The sequence below is a fragment of the Heterodontus francisci genome, chromosome 3, assembly GCF_036365525.1.
Source record: "Heterodontus francisci isolate sHetFra1 chromosome 3, sHetFra1.hap1, whole genome shotgun sequence".
In the NCBI taxonomy this organism is placed as follows: Eukaryota; Metazoa; Chordata; class Chondrichthyes; order Heterodontiformes; family Heterodontidae; genus Heterodontus; species Heterodontus francisci.
This window is the reverse complement of record NC_090373.1, coordinates 162,270,468-162,286,192: the sequence shown is the minus strand read 5'-3', so window position 1 is coordinate 162,286,192 and position 15,725 is coordinate 162,270,468. Positions and strand designations below refer to the sequence as shown.

The 15,725-nt window shown below is 43.3% G+C and overlaps 1 protein-coding gene across 5 annotated transcripts in view; it reads left to right on the top strand.

Annotated features, from left to right (window-relative positions):
- Positions 1-15,725, top strand: part of ak9 (adenylate kinase 9) — a 455,773-nt gene that overhangs the window by 158,946 nt on the left and 281,102 nt on the right. For all 5 annotated transcript variants that reach the window (XM_068027233.1, XM_068027231.1, XM_068027230.1 and 2 more), the window contains 2 exons: positions 7,735-7,805; positions 11,421-11,651. In XM_068027233.1, coding sequence (XP_067883334.1) covers positions 7,735-7,805; positions 11,421-11,651 — 302 coding nt within the window. The remainder of the gene's footprint in view (positions 1-7,734; positions 7,806-11,420; positions 11,652-15,725) is intronic.

Sequence of the window (15,725 nt, the reverse complement as noted above, 5' to 3'; positions counted from 1 at the left end):
TGGCAGATGGAATACAATGTTGAAAAATGTGAGTCTATCCATTTTGATAGGCGGAATAGATGTGCAGAGTATTTCTGAAATGGTAAGAGATTAGAAAGTGTAGATGTACAAAGGGACCTGGGTGTTCTCATCAATAAGTCACTGAAAGTTAACATGCAGGTGCAACAAGCAATTAGGAAGGTTAATTATTGCAAGAGGATTTGAGTACAAGAGTAACCTTGGTTAGACCGCACCTGGAGTACTGTGTCCCGTTTTGGTCCCCTTACCTTAGGAAGGATATTATTGCCATAGAGGGAGTGCAACGAAGATTCACCAGACTTGTTCCCAAGATGGCGGGATTGTCCGATGAAGAGAGATTGGAGAAACTGGGCCTGTATTCTGTAGAGTTTGGAAAAATGAGAGGTGATCTCATTGAAACCTACTAAATACTTAAAGGGATAGACAGGATAGATACATCTAAGATGTTTCCCCTGGCTGGGGAGTCTAGAACCAGGGGACACAATTTCAAAATAAGGGGGAAGCCACTTAGGACCGAAATGAGGAGAAATGTCTTTACTCAGAGGGTTGTGAATCTTTGGAATTCTCTATCCCAGAGAGCTGTGGAAGCTCAGTCATTGAGTATATTTAAAGTAGAGATTGACAGATTTCTAAATACTGATGATGTTGAAACATAGAAAAATCGGAGCAGGAGTAGGCTATTCGGCCCTTTGACCCTGCTCCGCCATTCAATACGATCATGCCTGATCATCCAAATTCAGTAACCTGTTCCCACTTTCTCCCCGTATCCCTTGATCCCATTATCCCGAAGCACTATATCTAACTCTTTCCTGAATTTATTTAATCATTTGGCATCAATTGCTTTCCGTGGTAGAGAATTCCACAGGTTCACCACTCTCTGGGTGAAGAAATCTCTCCTCATCTCAGTCCTAAATGGCTTACCCCTTATCCTTAGACTGTGACCCCTGGTCCTGGACTCCCCCGCCATTGGGAACATCCTTCCTGCATGTAGTCTGTCCAGTCCTGTTATAATTTTGGAGGTTTCTATGAGATCCCCTCTCATTCTTATAAACTCGAGCGAATACAAGCCTAATCGACCCAATCTCTCTTCATACGTCAGTCCTGCAGTCCCAGGAATCAGTCTGGTGAACCTTCGCTGCACTTCCTCCAAAGCAAGAACATCCTTCCTCAGATAAGGGAATCAAAACTGCACACAATTCTCCAGATGTGGTCTCACCAATGCTTTGTATAATTGCAGCAAGACATCCTTGCTCCTGTACTCGAATCCTCTCGCTATGAAGGCCAGCATACCATTTGCCTTCTTAACTGCCTGCTGCATCTGCATGCTTACTTTCAGTGACTGGTGCACAAGGACACCCAGGTCTCGCTGCACCTCCCTCTTTCCCAATCTATCGCCCTTCAGATAATAATCCGCCTTTCTGTTTTTGCAACTAAAGTGGATAACCTCACATTTATCCACATTATACTGCATCTGCCATGTATTTGCCCACTCACTCAACCTGTCCAAATCACACTGGAGCTTCTCTGTATCCTCCTCACAGCTCACAATCCCACCCAGCTTTGTGGCATCTGCAAACTTTGATATATTACATTTAATTCCCCATCTATGTCATTAATATATATTGTGAAAAGCTGGGGTCCTAGCACTGATCCCTGTGGTACCCCACTAGTCACTGCCTGCCACTTGGAAAAAGACCCATTTATTCCTACTCTTTGTTTCCTGTCTGCCAACCGGTTCTCTATCTATGTCAGTATCTTACCCCCAATCCCATGTGCTTTAATTTTGTATGCTAATCTCGTACATGGGACCTTATCGAAAGCTTTCTGAAAGTCCAAATACACCACATCCACTGATTCTCCCTTATCTATTCTACTAGTTGCATCGTCAAAAAATTCCAGTAGATTTGTCTAGCATGATTCCCCATTCGTAAATCCATGTTGACTTTGTCTGATCCTGTCGTTGTTTTCCAAGTGCTCTGCTATTACATCTCTTATAATGGAATCTAGCATTTTCCCCACTACTGATGTCAGGCTAACCGGTCTATAATTCCCCGTTTTCTCTCTACCTCCTTTTTTAAATAATGGAGTTACATTAGCTACCCTCCAATCCGTGGGAACTGTCCCAGAGTCTATAGAATTTTGAAAAATGACCAGCAATGCATCTACTATTTCTAGGTGCATTTCCTTAAATATTCTGGGATGTAGATTATCAGGCCCTGGGGATTTATCGGCCTTCAATCCCATCAATTTCTCTAACACTAATTCCTTACTAATACTGATTTCATACAGTTCCTCCTTCTCACCAGACCCTATGTTCCCCAACATTTCTGGGAGTTAATTTGTGTCCTCCTTTGTGAAGACAGAACCAAAGTATATATTTAATTGATCTGCCATTTCTTTGTTCCCCATTATAAATTCCCCCGTTTCTGACTGTAAGGGACCCCCATTTGTCTTCACTAATCTTTTTCTCTTCGCATATCTATTGAAGTTTTTACAGTCAGTTTTTATGTTCTCTGCAAGCTTACTCTCATACTCTATTTTCCCCTTCTTAATCAATCCCTTTGTCCTCCTGTGCTGAGTTCTAAACTGCTCCCAATCCTCAGGTTTGCTGCTTGTTCTGGCCATTTTATAGTTCTCCTCCTTGGACCTAATACTATCCCTAATTTCTTTTGTAAGCCACGGTTGAGCCAGACAGGAATGAACAATTGTAATTCATCCATGCGCTCTTTAAATGCTAGCCATTGCCAATCCACTGTCAACCCTTTTAGTAACATTCCCCAATCTATCATAGCCAACGTGCGCCTCATACCTTCATAGTTTTCTTCATTTAGATTCAGGACCCTAGTCTTGGAATCAACTCTCTCACTCTCCATCTTAATGAAGAATTCTATCATGTATGGTTGCTTTTCCCCAAGGGACCCCGCACAACAAAATTGTTAACTAATCCTTTCTCATTACACAATACCCAGTTCTCTAGTTGGTTCCTCAACGTGTTGGTCCAAAAAACCACCATGTATGCACTCCCGGAAATCCTCCTCTACAGTATTATTGCTAATTTGGTTTGCCCAATCTATATGTAGATTAAATTCACCCATAATTACAGTTGCACCCTTATTGCATGCGCCTCTAATTTCCTGTTTAATGCCATCCTCTACATCACCACTGCTGTTTGGGGTCTATATACAACCCCCACCAATGTTTTCTGCCCCTTGGTGTTTCTTAGCTCCACCCATACAGATTCCACATCAGAATTCTCTGAGCTAATATCCTTCCTCACTATTGTATTGATTTCCTCTTTTACTAACAATGCTACTCCACCTCTTTTCCCTTTTTGCCTGTCCTTCCTTAATATTGAATATGCTTGGATGTTCAGTTCCCATCCTTGGTCACTCTGCAGCCATGTCTCCATAATCGCAACTATATCGTATCCATTTACATCTATTTGCGCGGTTAATTCACCTACCTTATTGATAATACTCTGCGCATTGAGGCACAATGCCTTTCGGCTTGTCTTTTTAACATTCTTAGTCATCTTTGCATTATTTCGCGCTATGGCCCTATTTGTTTCTTGCCCTCGATTTCTATGCCTTCCACTTTTGTCTTTTTGTTTCCTGTCTTTCGTTTCTATCCTTGTTTCCTCCTCCTCAGTCTCCCCACTCAGTTACCCATCCCCCTGCCATTCTAGTTTAAATTCTCCCCAACAGCACAAGCAATCGCCCCTGGGAGGACATCGGTTCCAGTCCTGCCTGCGTGTAACCCGTCCTGCATGTACAGGTCCCGCCTTCCCCAGAACCGGTCCCGATGTCCCAGGAATCTAAATCCCTCCCTCCTGCACCATTTCTCTAGATACTTATTCATCTGGTCTATTTTTTTGTCCCTATACTCACCAACACATGGCACAGGAAGTAACCCTGAGATGACTACCTTTGAGGTCCTGCTTTTTAATTTAGCTCCTAACTCCTTTAAATCCATCTTGCAGGGCCTCATCCCTTTGTCTACCTGTGTCGTTGGTACCGACATGTACCCCGATCACTGGTTGTTCACCCTGCCCCTTCAGAATGTCCTGCAGCAGCTCCGAGACATCCTTGACCCTAGCACCAGGGAGGCAACATACCATCCTGGAGTCTCGTTTGTGGCCACAGAAATGCCTGTCTGTTCCCCTTCCAACTGAATCTCCTATCACTATGGCTCTCCCAGTCTTTTTCCACCCCTGCTGTGCAGGAGAGCCATCCATGGTGCCACGAACTTGGCTGTTGCTGCTTTCCCCTGGAAATCCATCCCGCTAGTATCCAAAGCGGTATATCTGTTTGAGAGAAGGTCGGCCACAGGAGACTCCTGCACTACCTGCCTGCGCCTACTACTCCACCTGGTGGTCACCCATCCCTTTTCTGCCTGTGCAGCCATTACCTGTGGTGTGACCACCTCGCTAAATGTGTTATCCACGACATCCTCAGCATCCCGGATACTCCACAGTGAATCCACCCGCAGCTCGTGCTCCGTAATGCGGGTAGCCAGTAGCTGCAGATGGATACACTTCCTGCACACATGCTCATCAGGGACACTGGAAGCGTCCCTGATTTCCCACATAGCGCAGGAGCAGCATATCACGGGTGCGAGCTCTCCTGCTATGACTTACCTTTAGATTAATTAGTTACGCCCTTTAAAAAATACTAATGTAAAGGGATATGGGGATAGTGTAGGAAAAAGGCATTGAAGTGGATGATCAGCCATGATTGTATTGAATGGCGGAGCAGGCTCGATGGGCTTAATGGCCTACTCCTGCTCCTATGATCCTATCCGGTACTGGATGTCGGAAAAGCAGTCTGAGTTTGCAACTGTGGAGGAGTCAAGAGAGGTGGTGGTGAGGTAGACCTGGGTGTCGTCAGTGTACATGTGAAAACTAACACTGTGTTTTCAGATGATGTCACTGAGGTGCAGCATGTAGATGAGAAATGGGAGGGTGCCAAGCATAGATCCTTGAGAGACTCCAGAGATAATGGCGCGGGAGCACGAAAAGAAGCCATTGCAAGTGATTCTCTGGCTAGATAAGAATGGAACCAGGTGAGAGCGATCCCATCCTGCTAGACGACAGTGGAGAAGCGTTGGAGGGGGATGCTCTGGTCAACTGTGCCAAATGTTGCGGACAAGTCAAGAAGGACGAGGAGGCAAAGTTTACCTTTGTGACAGTCACACAGGATGCCATTTGTGACTTTGACAAGAGATGTTTCTGTACTGTGGCAGGGGTGGAAACCTGATTGGAGGGATTCAAACATGGAGTTCAGGAAAGATGGGCACAGATTTGGGATTTTATTTTAAATCAGTATAGCACATTTTTATGACCTCAGGATGTCCCAAAGCCCTTTACAGCCAATTAAGGATTTTTGAACTGTAGTCACTGTTGTAGAGAAAGGCAGCAACCATAGCAAGGAATCACAAACGGAAATCAGATAAATGAGCAGATAATTTGCTTAAGTGAAGTTGATGGAGAAATGTTTGTGAGGATACCAGCTCTTCTAATTGTGCCATATGTTCTTTTATGTCTACCCAAGGTGGCAATTGGGACCTCATTTCAAAAGATGGAACCTCTGATGATACAGCACTCCTCCAGTATTAGGCTGAAATGTTAGGCTCGATTATGTATTCAAGTCTTTGTTATGGGGCTTGAACCACAATTTTCTAATATATGGACAAGATGGTATCATAGAGCCAAGGCTGAAACTTGAGAGGTCCAAATTTGGTAAATGGGTGTCATATCAGCCTGTTGGGCTGTGTGATGTTATGATGAGATGCATTCAGTTGCTACTGACACTCGCAGAGGACACCCATACAAGCGCCCTTCTAAAGGTGGTGCGCTGCATAGGCCGTGCCAGAAGATGCTGACGGGGCAACACTCATCCCTAAGAGGATGATCAGAAGGCACCACTACTGATGATAATTTCGCGCCTAAAATGTTTTGGTGTTATTATGTTACCACATAATAGCACCATTACAATTTTCCTTTCCTGTGCCACTTCAAGATGCCTCTTGACCATTCTTATCAGCTGGATAGTTCTTTCTAAAGAAAATTGTTCTTTTTTTTTGCTTTTCTTTAAAAGGATCATAAATCCAATTTTTCATTTTCCCATTGCATTCAAAGAATCAATAAATTTTACATCACGAAAGGAGGCCATTCAGCCCATAATGCCAATGCTGAAATAACCATTTAGCTCCATTCTTCATACCTTCAGAAGAATTATTTTTTGAATATTTATCCATTTCGCTTTTAAAACAATTTTGGAACCTGGTTCCATCACTGATTCTGGTAGGGTATTCCATGCTTGTAACAACACTTTGTGTATATAAAAATATTCTCCTAATGTCTCCCTTTTTCTTTTGGTAAAGTTATTAAATTTATGCTGTTTCATTACTAGCTCACCAACCAATGAAAAGGGGTTTCCTTATTTGCTTTATCCAACTCTGCATAATTTTACATATTATCAGATCTTATTTTAACCTTTCTCTAATGAAAATAGCCCTAGTTTCTTAGGTCTATCTTTATAATTAAAGCCTCTCATACCTAGTGTTCTTTTTTTCTATAGCTTTATCAACTTGTCTGATTTTAAAGATGTGTGGTTCTGCTCCTCTAGTCCTTTTTAATCATTTAATCTATATTTCCTATTTTAGATTTAGCTTGCATATATGTATGACAGGTCTTTTTGAGTTGAAGAGGCACATGTCTAAATTTCCTTTGCCCTAGTAATTTTCTTGAAAAGATTTTTCTCAGCTGTGTCGTTCAAATTAATTATAGGTAGTCTACTTGAAGCCATTAGAACGAGATAAATAAGCAGAAAAATGCGAAGGATGGTCAGCAGCAAATGACCAGATTAATGATCTAGGACCTTTTCTCCGATAAAGTTTACATTGAAGTTTAGCAAGGAGATCTAGTTAATTCTTGAACTACTGTAAATCTAAAGTGCACCACTGCTTCAGTTGATTTATGCATTAACAATTTAATACATCTGTTGGATACTTTATAGCCTACATTTTGGTCCAGTAGCTTTCACAATTTATGTAAGTGGTGAGGAGAGAAGTAAAAGACAAAGGCAGGAAGTTTTTGAAAGAAGAGAAAGATGTAGCAAGGCAAAATGGTTTTGACAGAGCATTGCAGAGGATGGGGGCGTACTGTCCAAATAGTCAGTCTCTGATGGTAAAACAGAGGGAGTAGAAAATGTGAAATAATTCAACAACAACTTGTATCTATGTAGGTCCTTTAATATAACAAATATCCCAATGTGTTTATCAAGTGTGTTATCAGTAAAAATTTGAAGCCAAGTCACAGAAGGAAATATCAGGACAAATGACCTAAAGCTTGGTGAAATACGTAGTTTTTGAGGAGCATCTTAATGGACGAGAGAGAGGTGGATAGATTTAGAGAGGGAATTGCAGAGCTTAGGGCCTTGGCAGCTGAAGGCATAACTGCCAATGGTGCGGTGATTAAAATAGGGGATGTGCAAGATGCCAGAATTAGTGGAGCGCAGAGATCTCAAAGGCTTACAGGGCTGTTGGTGGTTATAGAGATAGAGAGGGGTGAGGCCATGGAGGGATTTGAAAACAAGGATGAGGATTTTAAAATTCAAACTGATAATATGGCACAAGGAATGAATTTTAATAAAATTGTTTTCTGAGAATTCTACAGGAGTCAAAGCAGACAGTTTTCATGATGTACTATTTCCATAGAGAAGCTTTAGAACAAGCAGAAGCAGAAAATCAACAGACAGAATTGTTGGAGATGAAAGGGGAAAATGAAGGTATGTTGCTTTAATAAAATAAATTCCACAATACGATGCAATGTTATAAATCCATACTAATTTTTTAATTTACACATTTGATCCTAGTGATATCCCAAAGTCAAAAAAGTATCAACTTTGACTTACAGTTTACCACTCTTATTTCTAAGTTTCTTAATTCAAATTAGTTAGTAATTTTTGGCACTAAATTCCCATTTTGCTCTGCTCTTAACATTGTATGATTCAACATTACTGGATTTGTGTAAAATTGGTGTTGCATTATCAGGACTGGATTAATTTGCTGAAAAGCCGTAGGACTGGGGGGAATTATTGAGTAAGATGACAAGTTTCCTCACACAAAAGAAAGAAAATTCTGTCGGAGCAAAGTCAACTGATCATTCTCATGTACCTAATATGCGGTCTCAGAACAGTATGATAGACCCTTAGGGGTAGACTGGCCAGCTGTAGCTCAGTTGGTAGCACACTTGCCTCTGAGTGAGAATGTTCTGGGTTGAATTCCCACTCCACAACTTCACCTGAGGGTGTGCTGAGCTGTCAAATATGCTGTCTTTTGGATGAGACGTTAAACTGAGACCTCATCTGCTCTCTCAGATGGAAATAAAAGATCCCATGCCACTATTTTGAAGAAGAGCAGGGGAGTTATCAGTGTCTTGGCCAATATTTATCCTTCAATCAACATCACAAAAACAGAACATCTGGTCATTATTACATTGCTGTGTTTGGTAGCTTGCTGTGCACAAATTAGCTTCTATGTTTCCTACATTACAGCAGTGATGAAACTTCAGAAGTATTTCATTGGCTGTAAAGCACTTTGGAGTGGTCCACTGATTTAAAAAAAAAAATTATTCTTGGGATGTGAGCATCTCTGGCAAGGCTAGCATTTATTACCCATTCCTGATTGCCCTTGGTGGTGGTGAGCCGCATTCTTGAACTGCTGCAGTCAATGTAGGGTAGGTACACCCACAGTACTGTTGGGGAGGGAGTTCCAGAATTTTGACCCAGCAACAGTGAAGGAATCGCCACACTACCAGAAGGACGTGGAGGCTTTGGAGAGGGTACAGAAGAGGTTTACCAGGATGTTGCCTGGTCTGGAGGGCATTAGCTGTGAGGAGAGGTTGGATAAACTCGGATTGTTTACACTGGAACGACGGAGGTGGAGGGGTGACATGATAGAGATTTACAAAGTTATGAGCGGCATGGACAGAGTGGATAGTCAGAAGCTTTTTCCCAGGTTGGAAGAGTCAGTTACTGGGGGACATAGGTTTAAGGTGAGAGGGGCAAAGTTTAGAGGGGATGTGCGAGGCAAGCTCTTTACACAGAGGGTGGTGAGTGCCTGGAACTTGCTGCCGGGGGAGGTGGTGGAAGCAGGTACGATAATGACGTTTAAGAGGCATCTTGACAAATACATGAATAGGATGGGAATAGAGGGATACGGTCCCCAGAAGTGCAGAAGGTTTTAGTTTAGGCAGACATCAAGATCTGCGCAGGCTTGGAGGGCCGAATGGCCTGTTCCTGTGCTGTACTGTTCTTTGTTCTTTGAATGGCGATATAGTTCCAAGTCAGGATGGTGTGTGACTTGGAGATGAACTTGCAGCTGGTGGTGTTCACATGCATCTGCTGCCTTTGTTCTTCTAGATGGTGGGGGTCGTGAGTTTGGAAGGTGCTGTCAAAGGAACTTTGGCAGGTTCCTGCAATGCATCTTGTAGATGGGTGCACACTGCTGCCACTGTGCGCTGGTGGAGGGAGTGAATGTTTAAGGTGGTGGATGGATGCCAATCAAGCGAGCTGTTTTGTATTGGATGGTGTCAAGCTTCTTGAGTGTTGTTGGAGCTGCACTCCTCCAGGCAAGTGGAGAATATTCCATCACACTCCTGAAGTGTGCCTTGTAGATGGTGGACAGCCTTTGGGGAGTTAGGAGGTGAGTTATTCACTGTAGAATTCCCAGTCTTGCAACTACAGTATTTATATGACTTAGCCCAGTTAAGTTTTTGGTGACCCCCAGGATGTTGATGGTTATGCCATTGAATGTCAAGGGGAGACTGTTAGATTTTCCCTTGTTGGCGATGGTTATTGCCTGGCATTTGAGTGGTACAAATGTTACTTGCCACTTATCAGCCCAAGCTGCATATGGACACTGACTGCTTCAGTATCTGAGGAGATGTGAATGCTACTGGTCACTGTGCAATCAACTTCGAACATCCTCACCTTATGTTGGAGGGAAAGTTATTGATGAAGCAGCTGAAGATGGTTGGGCCTAGGACACTACCCTGAGGAACTCTTGCAGCAATGTCCTGGGGCTGAAATGATTGGCTTCCAACAACCACAACCGTCTTCCGTTGTGCTAGATATGACTCCAACCAGTGGAGTGTTTCCCCCTCCCCCCGATTCCCATTGACTTCAATTTTGCTAAGGCTGCTTGATGCCACACTCGGTCAAATGCTGACTTGATGTCCCTCTCACCTCACTTCTGGAATTCAGCTCTTTTGTCCATGTTTGGGCTAAAGCTGTAATGAGGTCAGGAGCCGAGTATCCCTGGTGGCACCTAAATGGCATCGGTGTGCAGGTTGTTACTGAGTAATTGCCACTTGATAACACTTTGCTGATGGTTGAGAGTAGACTGATAGGGCAGTAATTGGCTGGATTGGATTTGTCCTGCTTTTTGTGGACAGGACATAACTGGGCCATTTTCCGCATTATTGGGGAAATGCCAGTAATATAGCTGTACTGGAACAGCTTGACTAGGGGTGCAACTAGTTCTGTAGCACAATTCATCAGAACGACAGCCAGAATGTTGGCAGGACTCATAGCCATTGCTGTATTCATGCCTTTAGCCATTTCTTTATGTGGAGTCAGTCGAATTGTCTGAAGACTGGTAATGTGTTGACTGTGAAAACCAAAAATGAAAAAGGCAAGCAATATATAGTTTTTAAAAAGGAAGTCTTAAGGCAGAAAAAGTTAGACAGAATTAATTTAGCTCTTTTATAAAATTCTAGCTTTTCTTAAATATGTAGGATAGGTTGTTCTCCTTGGAGCATAGGAGATTGAGGGAGAATTTGACAGAGGTGTACAAGATTTTGACAAGTTTAGATAATGTAGACACAGATAAGCTGTTCCCATTAGCTGATGGTACAAGGACTAGAAGACATAGATTTATAGTTTTGGGAGGTGCAGTTGGGATGTGAGGAAAAACTATTTTACGCAATGAGTGGTAATGGCCTGGAACTTGCTGCCTTTGAGGGTAGTGGAAGCAGAGATGAGCGATGATTTCAGAAGGAAATTGGATGGGCACTTGAGGGAAGTAAACTTGCAGGGCTATAGGGGTAGAGCAAAAGAACGGGACTGACTGGATAGCTCTACAGAGAGCTGGCATGGACTTGATACCTTCTGGGCCGTAATGAGTTTATGATCATGAATTATTGGAATTTACCTGTGTTTTTTAAAAAATTTACACAGTGAAAATGTTGACAAATTAGTATCTTAAGTTAGCAACTTTTATTGTTACCTATTAACTGTAGTCCAATGTCAATATATTGGTTGATTTATAAATATACGAAATTGACACTCAGGAAAAGACTATCATGCCCGCCTCGTAATAACGCAACTGTTGTATTTCAGCTACAGCTGACGAAGAAATGAAGGAACCTACCCAATCTAAGTCAGATGTAGAGATATCTGAAGCACAGCCCACAGTAGAACCAGATCAAACTGAGTCTGATCAACAACTTCCAACTGAAAATGCACCTGAGCTAGAACCTGCTACTGAAACGGAACCTACAACAGGAATGGAAATTGCACCTGCACCTCAACCAGAACCAGAACCTGAACCAGAACCAGAACCAGAACCTGGTCAGTCAACATTTGGCAACATTTCCAAAGCAAGAGTATTTTCTTTAAAAAAAAACTGTTATCAAAATCTGAAAATGAAGCAATATATATTTAAGTGTTCATTTGTGAAATATTTCAGATCTTTGGTGACAAAAAGCATGCTTGTCGTGATATTTAATGGGGATATAATGTGTTTAAAGTTATGAATGGCTTGAACAAATTGGATCCAAGTAAACTTTTCTTCCATGTGCACAATTCAAGCACAAGGGGGTCATATTTTCAAATTGAGGACAATAAAAGAAAATAGTAAATGTAGAAGGCACTTTTTTATTGAAAGGGTAGTAAATAACTGGGTTAGTACACGACTGTTCGGGTGGGTGTGTTAATAGCTGGGTTATAGCGTCTCAACAACTGGCAGACTAAAAAAGAGTTTATATTCTTCTTTGGCCTCCTTGTCTCGAGAGACAATGGGTAAGCGCCTGGAGGTGGTCAGTGGTTTGTGAAGCAGCGCCTGGAGTGGCTATAAAGGCCAATTCTAGAGCGACAGGCTCTTCCACAGGTGCTGCAGAGAAATTTGTTTGTCGGGGCTGTTGCACAGTTGGCTCTCCCCTTGCGCCTCTGTCTTTTTTCCTGCCAACTACTAAGTCTCTTCGACTCGCCACATTTTAGCCCCGTCTTTATGGCTGCCCGCCAGCTCTGGTGAACGCTGGCAACTGACTCCCACGACTTGTGATCAATGTCACAGGATTTCATGTCGCGTTTGCAGACGTCTTTAAAGCGGAGACATGGACGGCTGGTGGGTCTGATACCAGTGGCGAGCTCGCTGTACAATGTGTCTTTGGGGATCCTGCCATCTTCCATGCGGCTCACACGGCCAAGCCATCTCAAGCGCCGCTGACTCAGTAGTGTGTACAAGCTGGGGATGTTGGCCGCCTCGAGGACTTCTGTGTTGGAGATACGGTCCTGCCACCTGATGCCAAGTATTCTCCGGAGGCAGCGAAGATGGAATGAATTGAGACGTCGCTCTTGGCTGACATACGTTGTCCAGGCCTCGCTGCCATAGAGCAAGGTACTGAGGACACAGGCCTGATACACTCGGACTTTTGTGTTCCGTGTCAGTGCGCCATTTTCCCACACTCTCTTGGCCAGTCTGGACATAGCAGTGGAAGCCTTTCCCATGCGCTTGTTGATTTCTGCATCCTGAGGCAGGTTACTGGTGATAGTTGAGCCTAGGTAGGTGAACTCTTGAACCACTTCCAGAGCGTGGTCGCCAATATTGATGGATGGAGCATTTGTGACATCCTGCCCCATGATGTTCGTTTTCTTGAGGCTGATGGTTAGGCCAAATTCATTGCAGGCAGCCGCAAACCTGTCGATGAGACTCTGCAGGCACTCTTCAGTGTGAGATGTTAAAGCAGCATCGTCAGCAAAGAGGAGTTCCCTGATGAGGACTTTCCGTACTTTGGATTTCGCTTAATATTAAGTATTAATAATAAGGAACAAGTGAGTAGCTTTTTTTGAGTAAGGTTTATTTTAACTTGTGAACTGTATTGATTTTTAGTAGGATTTATCAGTACTGGTAAGGTTTTATTAATAATTCTAAGGTGTTGTAGTATGGTTAAGGTTTTGTTTTAGCAGTAGCAAAGGGTCGACTAATAAATAAAGGCATGGCAAAGATGCTTCAACCTTGAGAGTGCACCTCCTGTGCTCCCGTATCCTGGAGAACCATTTGTGCAGGAAGCATTGTCAATTGCAGCAGCTTGACACTTCCGGGTTTTGGAACTTGAGCGGCAGCTGACGACACTGCGGTACATTCTTGAGGATGAGAGCTACGTGGATAGCACATTTATAGATGTGGTCACCCCACAGCTTAAGATTATGCAGGGAGAGAGGGAATGGGTGACCACCAGGCAGTTAAAAAGAATCAGGCAGGTCGTGCAGGAGACCCCTGAGTGCATCTCCCTCTCCAACAGGTATTCAGTTCTGAATACTGAGGACAGTGCTACTTCACCTGGGGAGTGCAATCAGAGCCAAGTCCATGGCACCACGAGTGGCTCAGCTGCACAGGGGGGTACAGGGAAAACTGGAAGAGCCATAGTGATACGTGATTCAATAATCAGGGGAACAGACAAGTGTTTCTGTGGCCGCAGACGTGAATCCAGGATGGTGTGTTGCCTCCCTGGTGCCAGGGTCAAGGATGTCACAGAGCGGCTGCAGAGCATCCTGAAGGGGGAGAATGAACAGCCAGCAATTGTGCTCCACATCGGAACCATTGACATAGGTAGAAAGAGAGATGTGGTCCCGCAGTCAGAATTTAGGGATCTAGGTAAGAAATTAGCAAGCAGAACCTAAAAGTAGTAATCTCCAAATTATTCTCAGTACCACGCGCAAGTGAGTATAGAAATAGAAGGATAAGACAGATGAATGTGTGGCTGGAAAGATGGTGCAGGAAGGAGGGCTTTAGATTCCTGGGACATTGGAACCGGCTCTGGGGGAGATGGGACCTGTACAGGCCGGACAGGTTGCACCTGAACAGAGCGGGGACTAAGTTCCTTGCGGGACCTTTTGCTAGTGCTGTTGGGGAAGGATTAAACTAGTTTTGCAGGGGGATGGGGACCTGAGGGTAGACTCAGTTTGGACAAAATCAGAAACTAAAATGGAAGGCGGAAAATTAATGGATGAGGTGGAGGACAGCGGAAATAAAGGTCAGAAAATTAAAAAAAAGAGTTTAGCAGTGCTCACGGGTATCTATTTCAATGCAAGGAGTACAGAAAATAAAGCAGATGAGCTGAGGGCATAGTTAGACACGTGGCAGTATGATATCATAGCTATTACAGAAACATGGCTTAGGGAGGGTTAGGAATGGTAGCTCGACGTTTCTAGTTACAGGGTTTTCAGATGTGATAGGGAGGGGGTTAAGAAAGGAGGGAGAGTGGCAATTTTGGTCAAGGAAACTATTACAGCTATGAGGGGGGATGATATGTTGGAAGGTTCATCAAATGAGGCCATATAGATTGAGCTAAGGAACAAAAAGGGGCAGTCACACTGCTGGGAGTGTACTTGAGACCCCCAAACAGTCACAGGGAGATAGAAGAGCAGATATGTAGGCAAATCTCTGAGAAGTGCAAGAAAAATAGGGCAGTAATAGTAGGGGATTTTAATTACCCCAATATTAACTGGGATAGTTTTAGTGTGAAAGGAATTGAGGGAGCAGAATTCTTGAGGTGCATTCAGCAGAACCTTTTTGCTCAGTATGTAACAAGTCCAACAAGAGAGGGTGCAGTTTTAGATTTAGTTTTCGGAAATGAAGCTGGGCAGGTGGAAGGAGTGGCAGTGGGAGAGCATTTTAGTGGTAGTGATCATAATTCAGTCAGTTTTAACATAATTATGGAAAAGGACAGAGATAGAACAGGAGTTAGAGTTCTCAATTGGGGCAAAGCCAATTTTACTAAACTGTGGAGTGATCTAGCAAAAGTGGACATGAAACAACTACTTGAAAGTAAATCAGTGTCACAGCATTGGGAAGCATTCAAAGGGGAGATTCAGGGGGTTCAGAGTAAACATGTTCCCATGAAAAAAATGGGTGAGATGGCCAAATCTGGAGCCCCATGGATGTCAAGGAGCTTACAGGGCAAGATAAGGCAGAAAAGGAAAGCTTATGTCCGACACCGAGAACTCAATGCTACAGAAAGCCAAGAGGAGTATAGAAAGTGGAGGGGTAAAATCAAAAAGAAAATTAGGAAAGCAAAGAGAGGGCATGAAAGAATATTGGCAAGCAAAATCAAGGTGAACCCAAAGATGTTTTATCAATACGTTAAGAGTAGTAGGATAACTAAGGAGGGCGTAGGGCCCATAAAAGAGCAAAAAGGTAACCTATATGTAGGGGCGGAAGTTGTTGGTATGGTTCTTAATGAATACTTTGCGTCTGTCTTCACAAAAGAGGGGGACGATGCAAATATTGTATTTAAGGAGGAGGAGTGTGAAGTATTGGATGTGATAAACATAGGGAGAGAGGACGTATTAATGGCATTAGCATCCTTGAAAGTTGATAAATCACCAGGGCCAGGGCTGTTAAAAGAAGCAAGAGAGGAAATA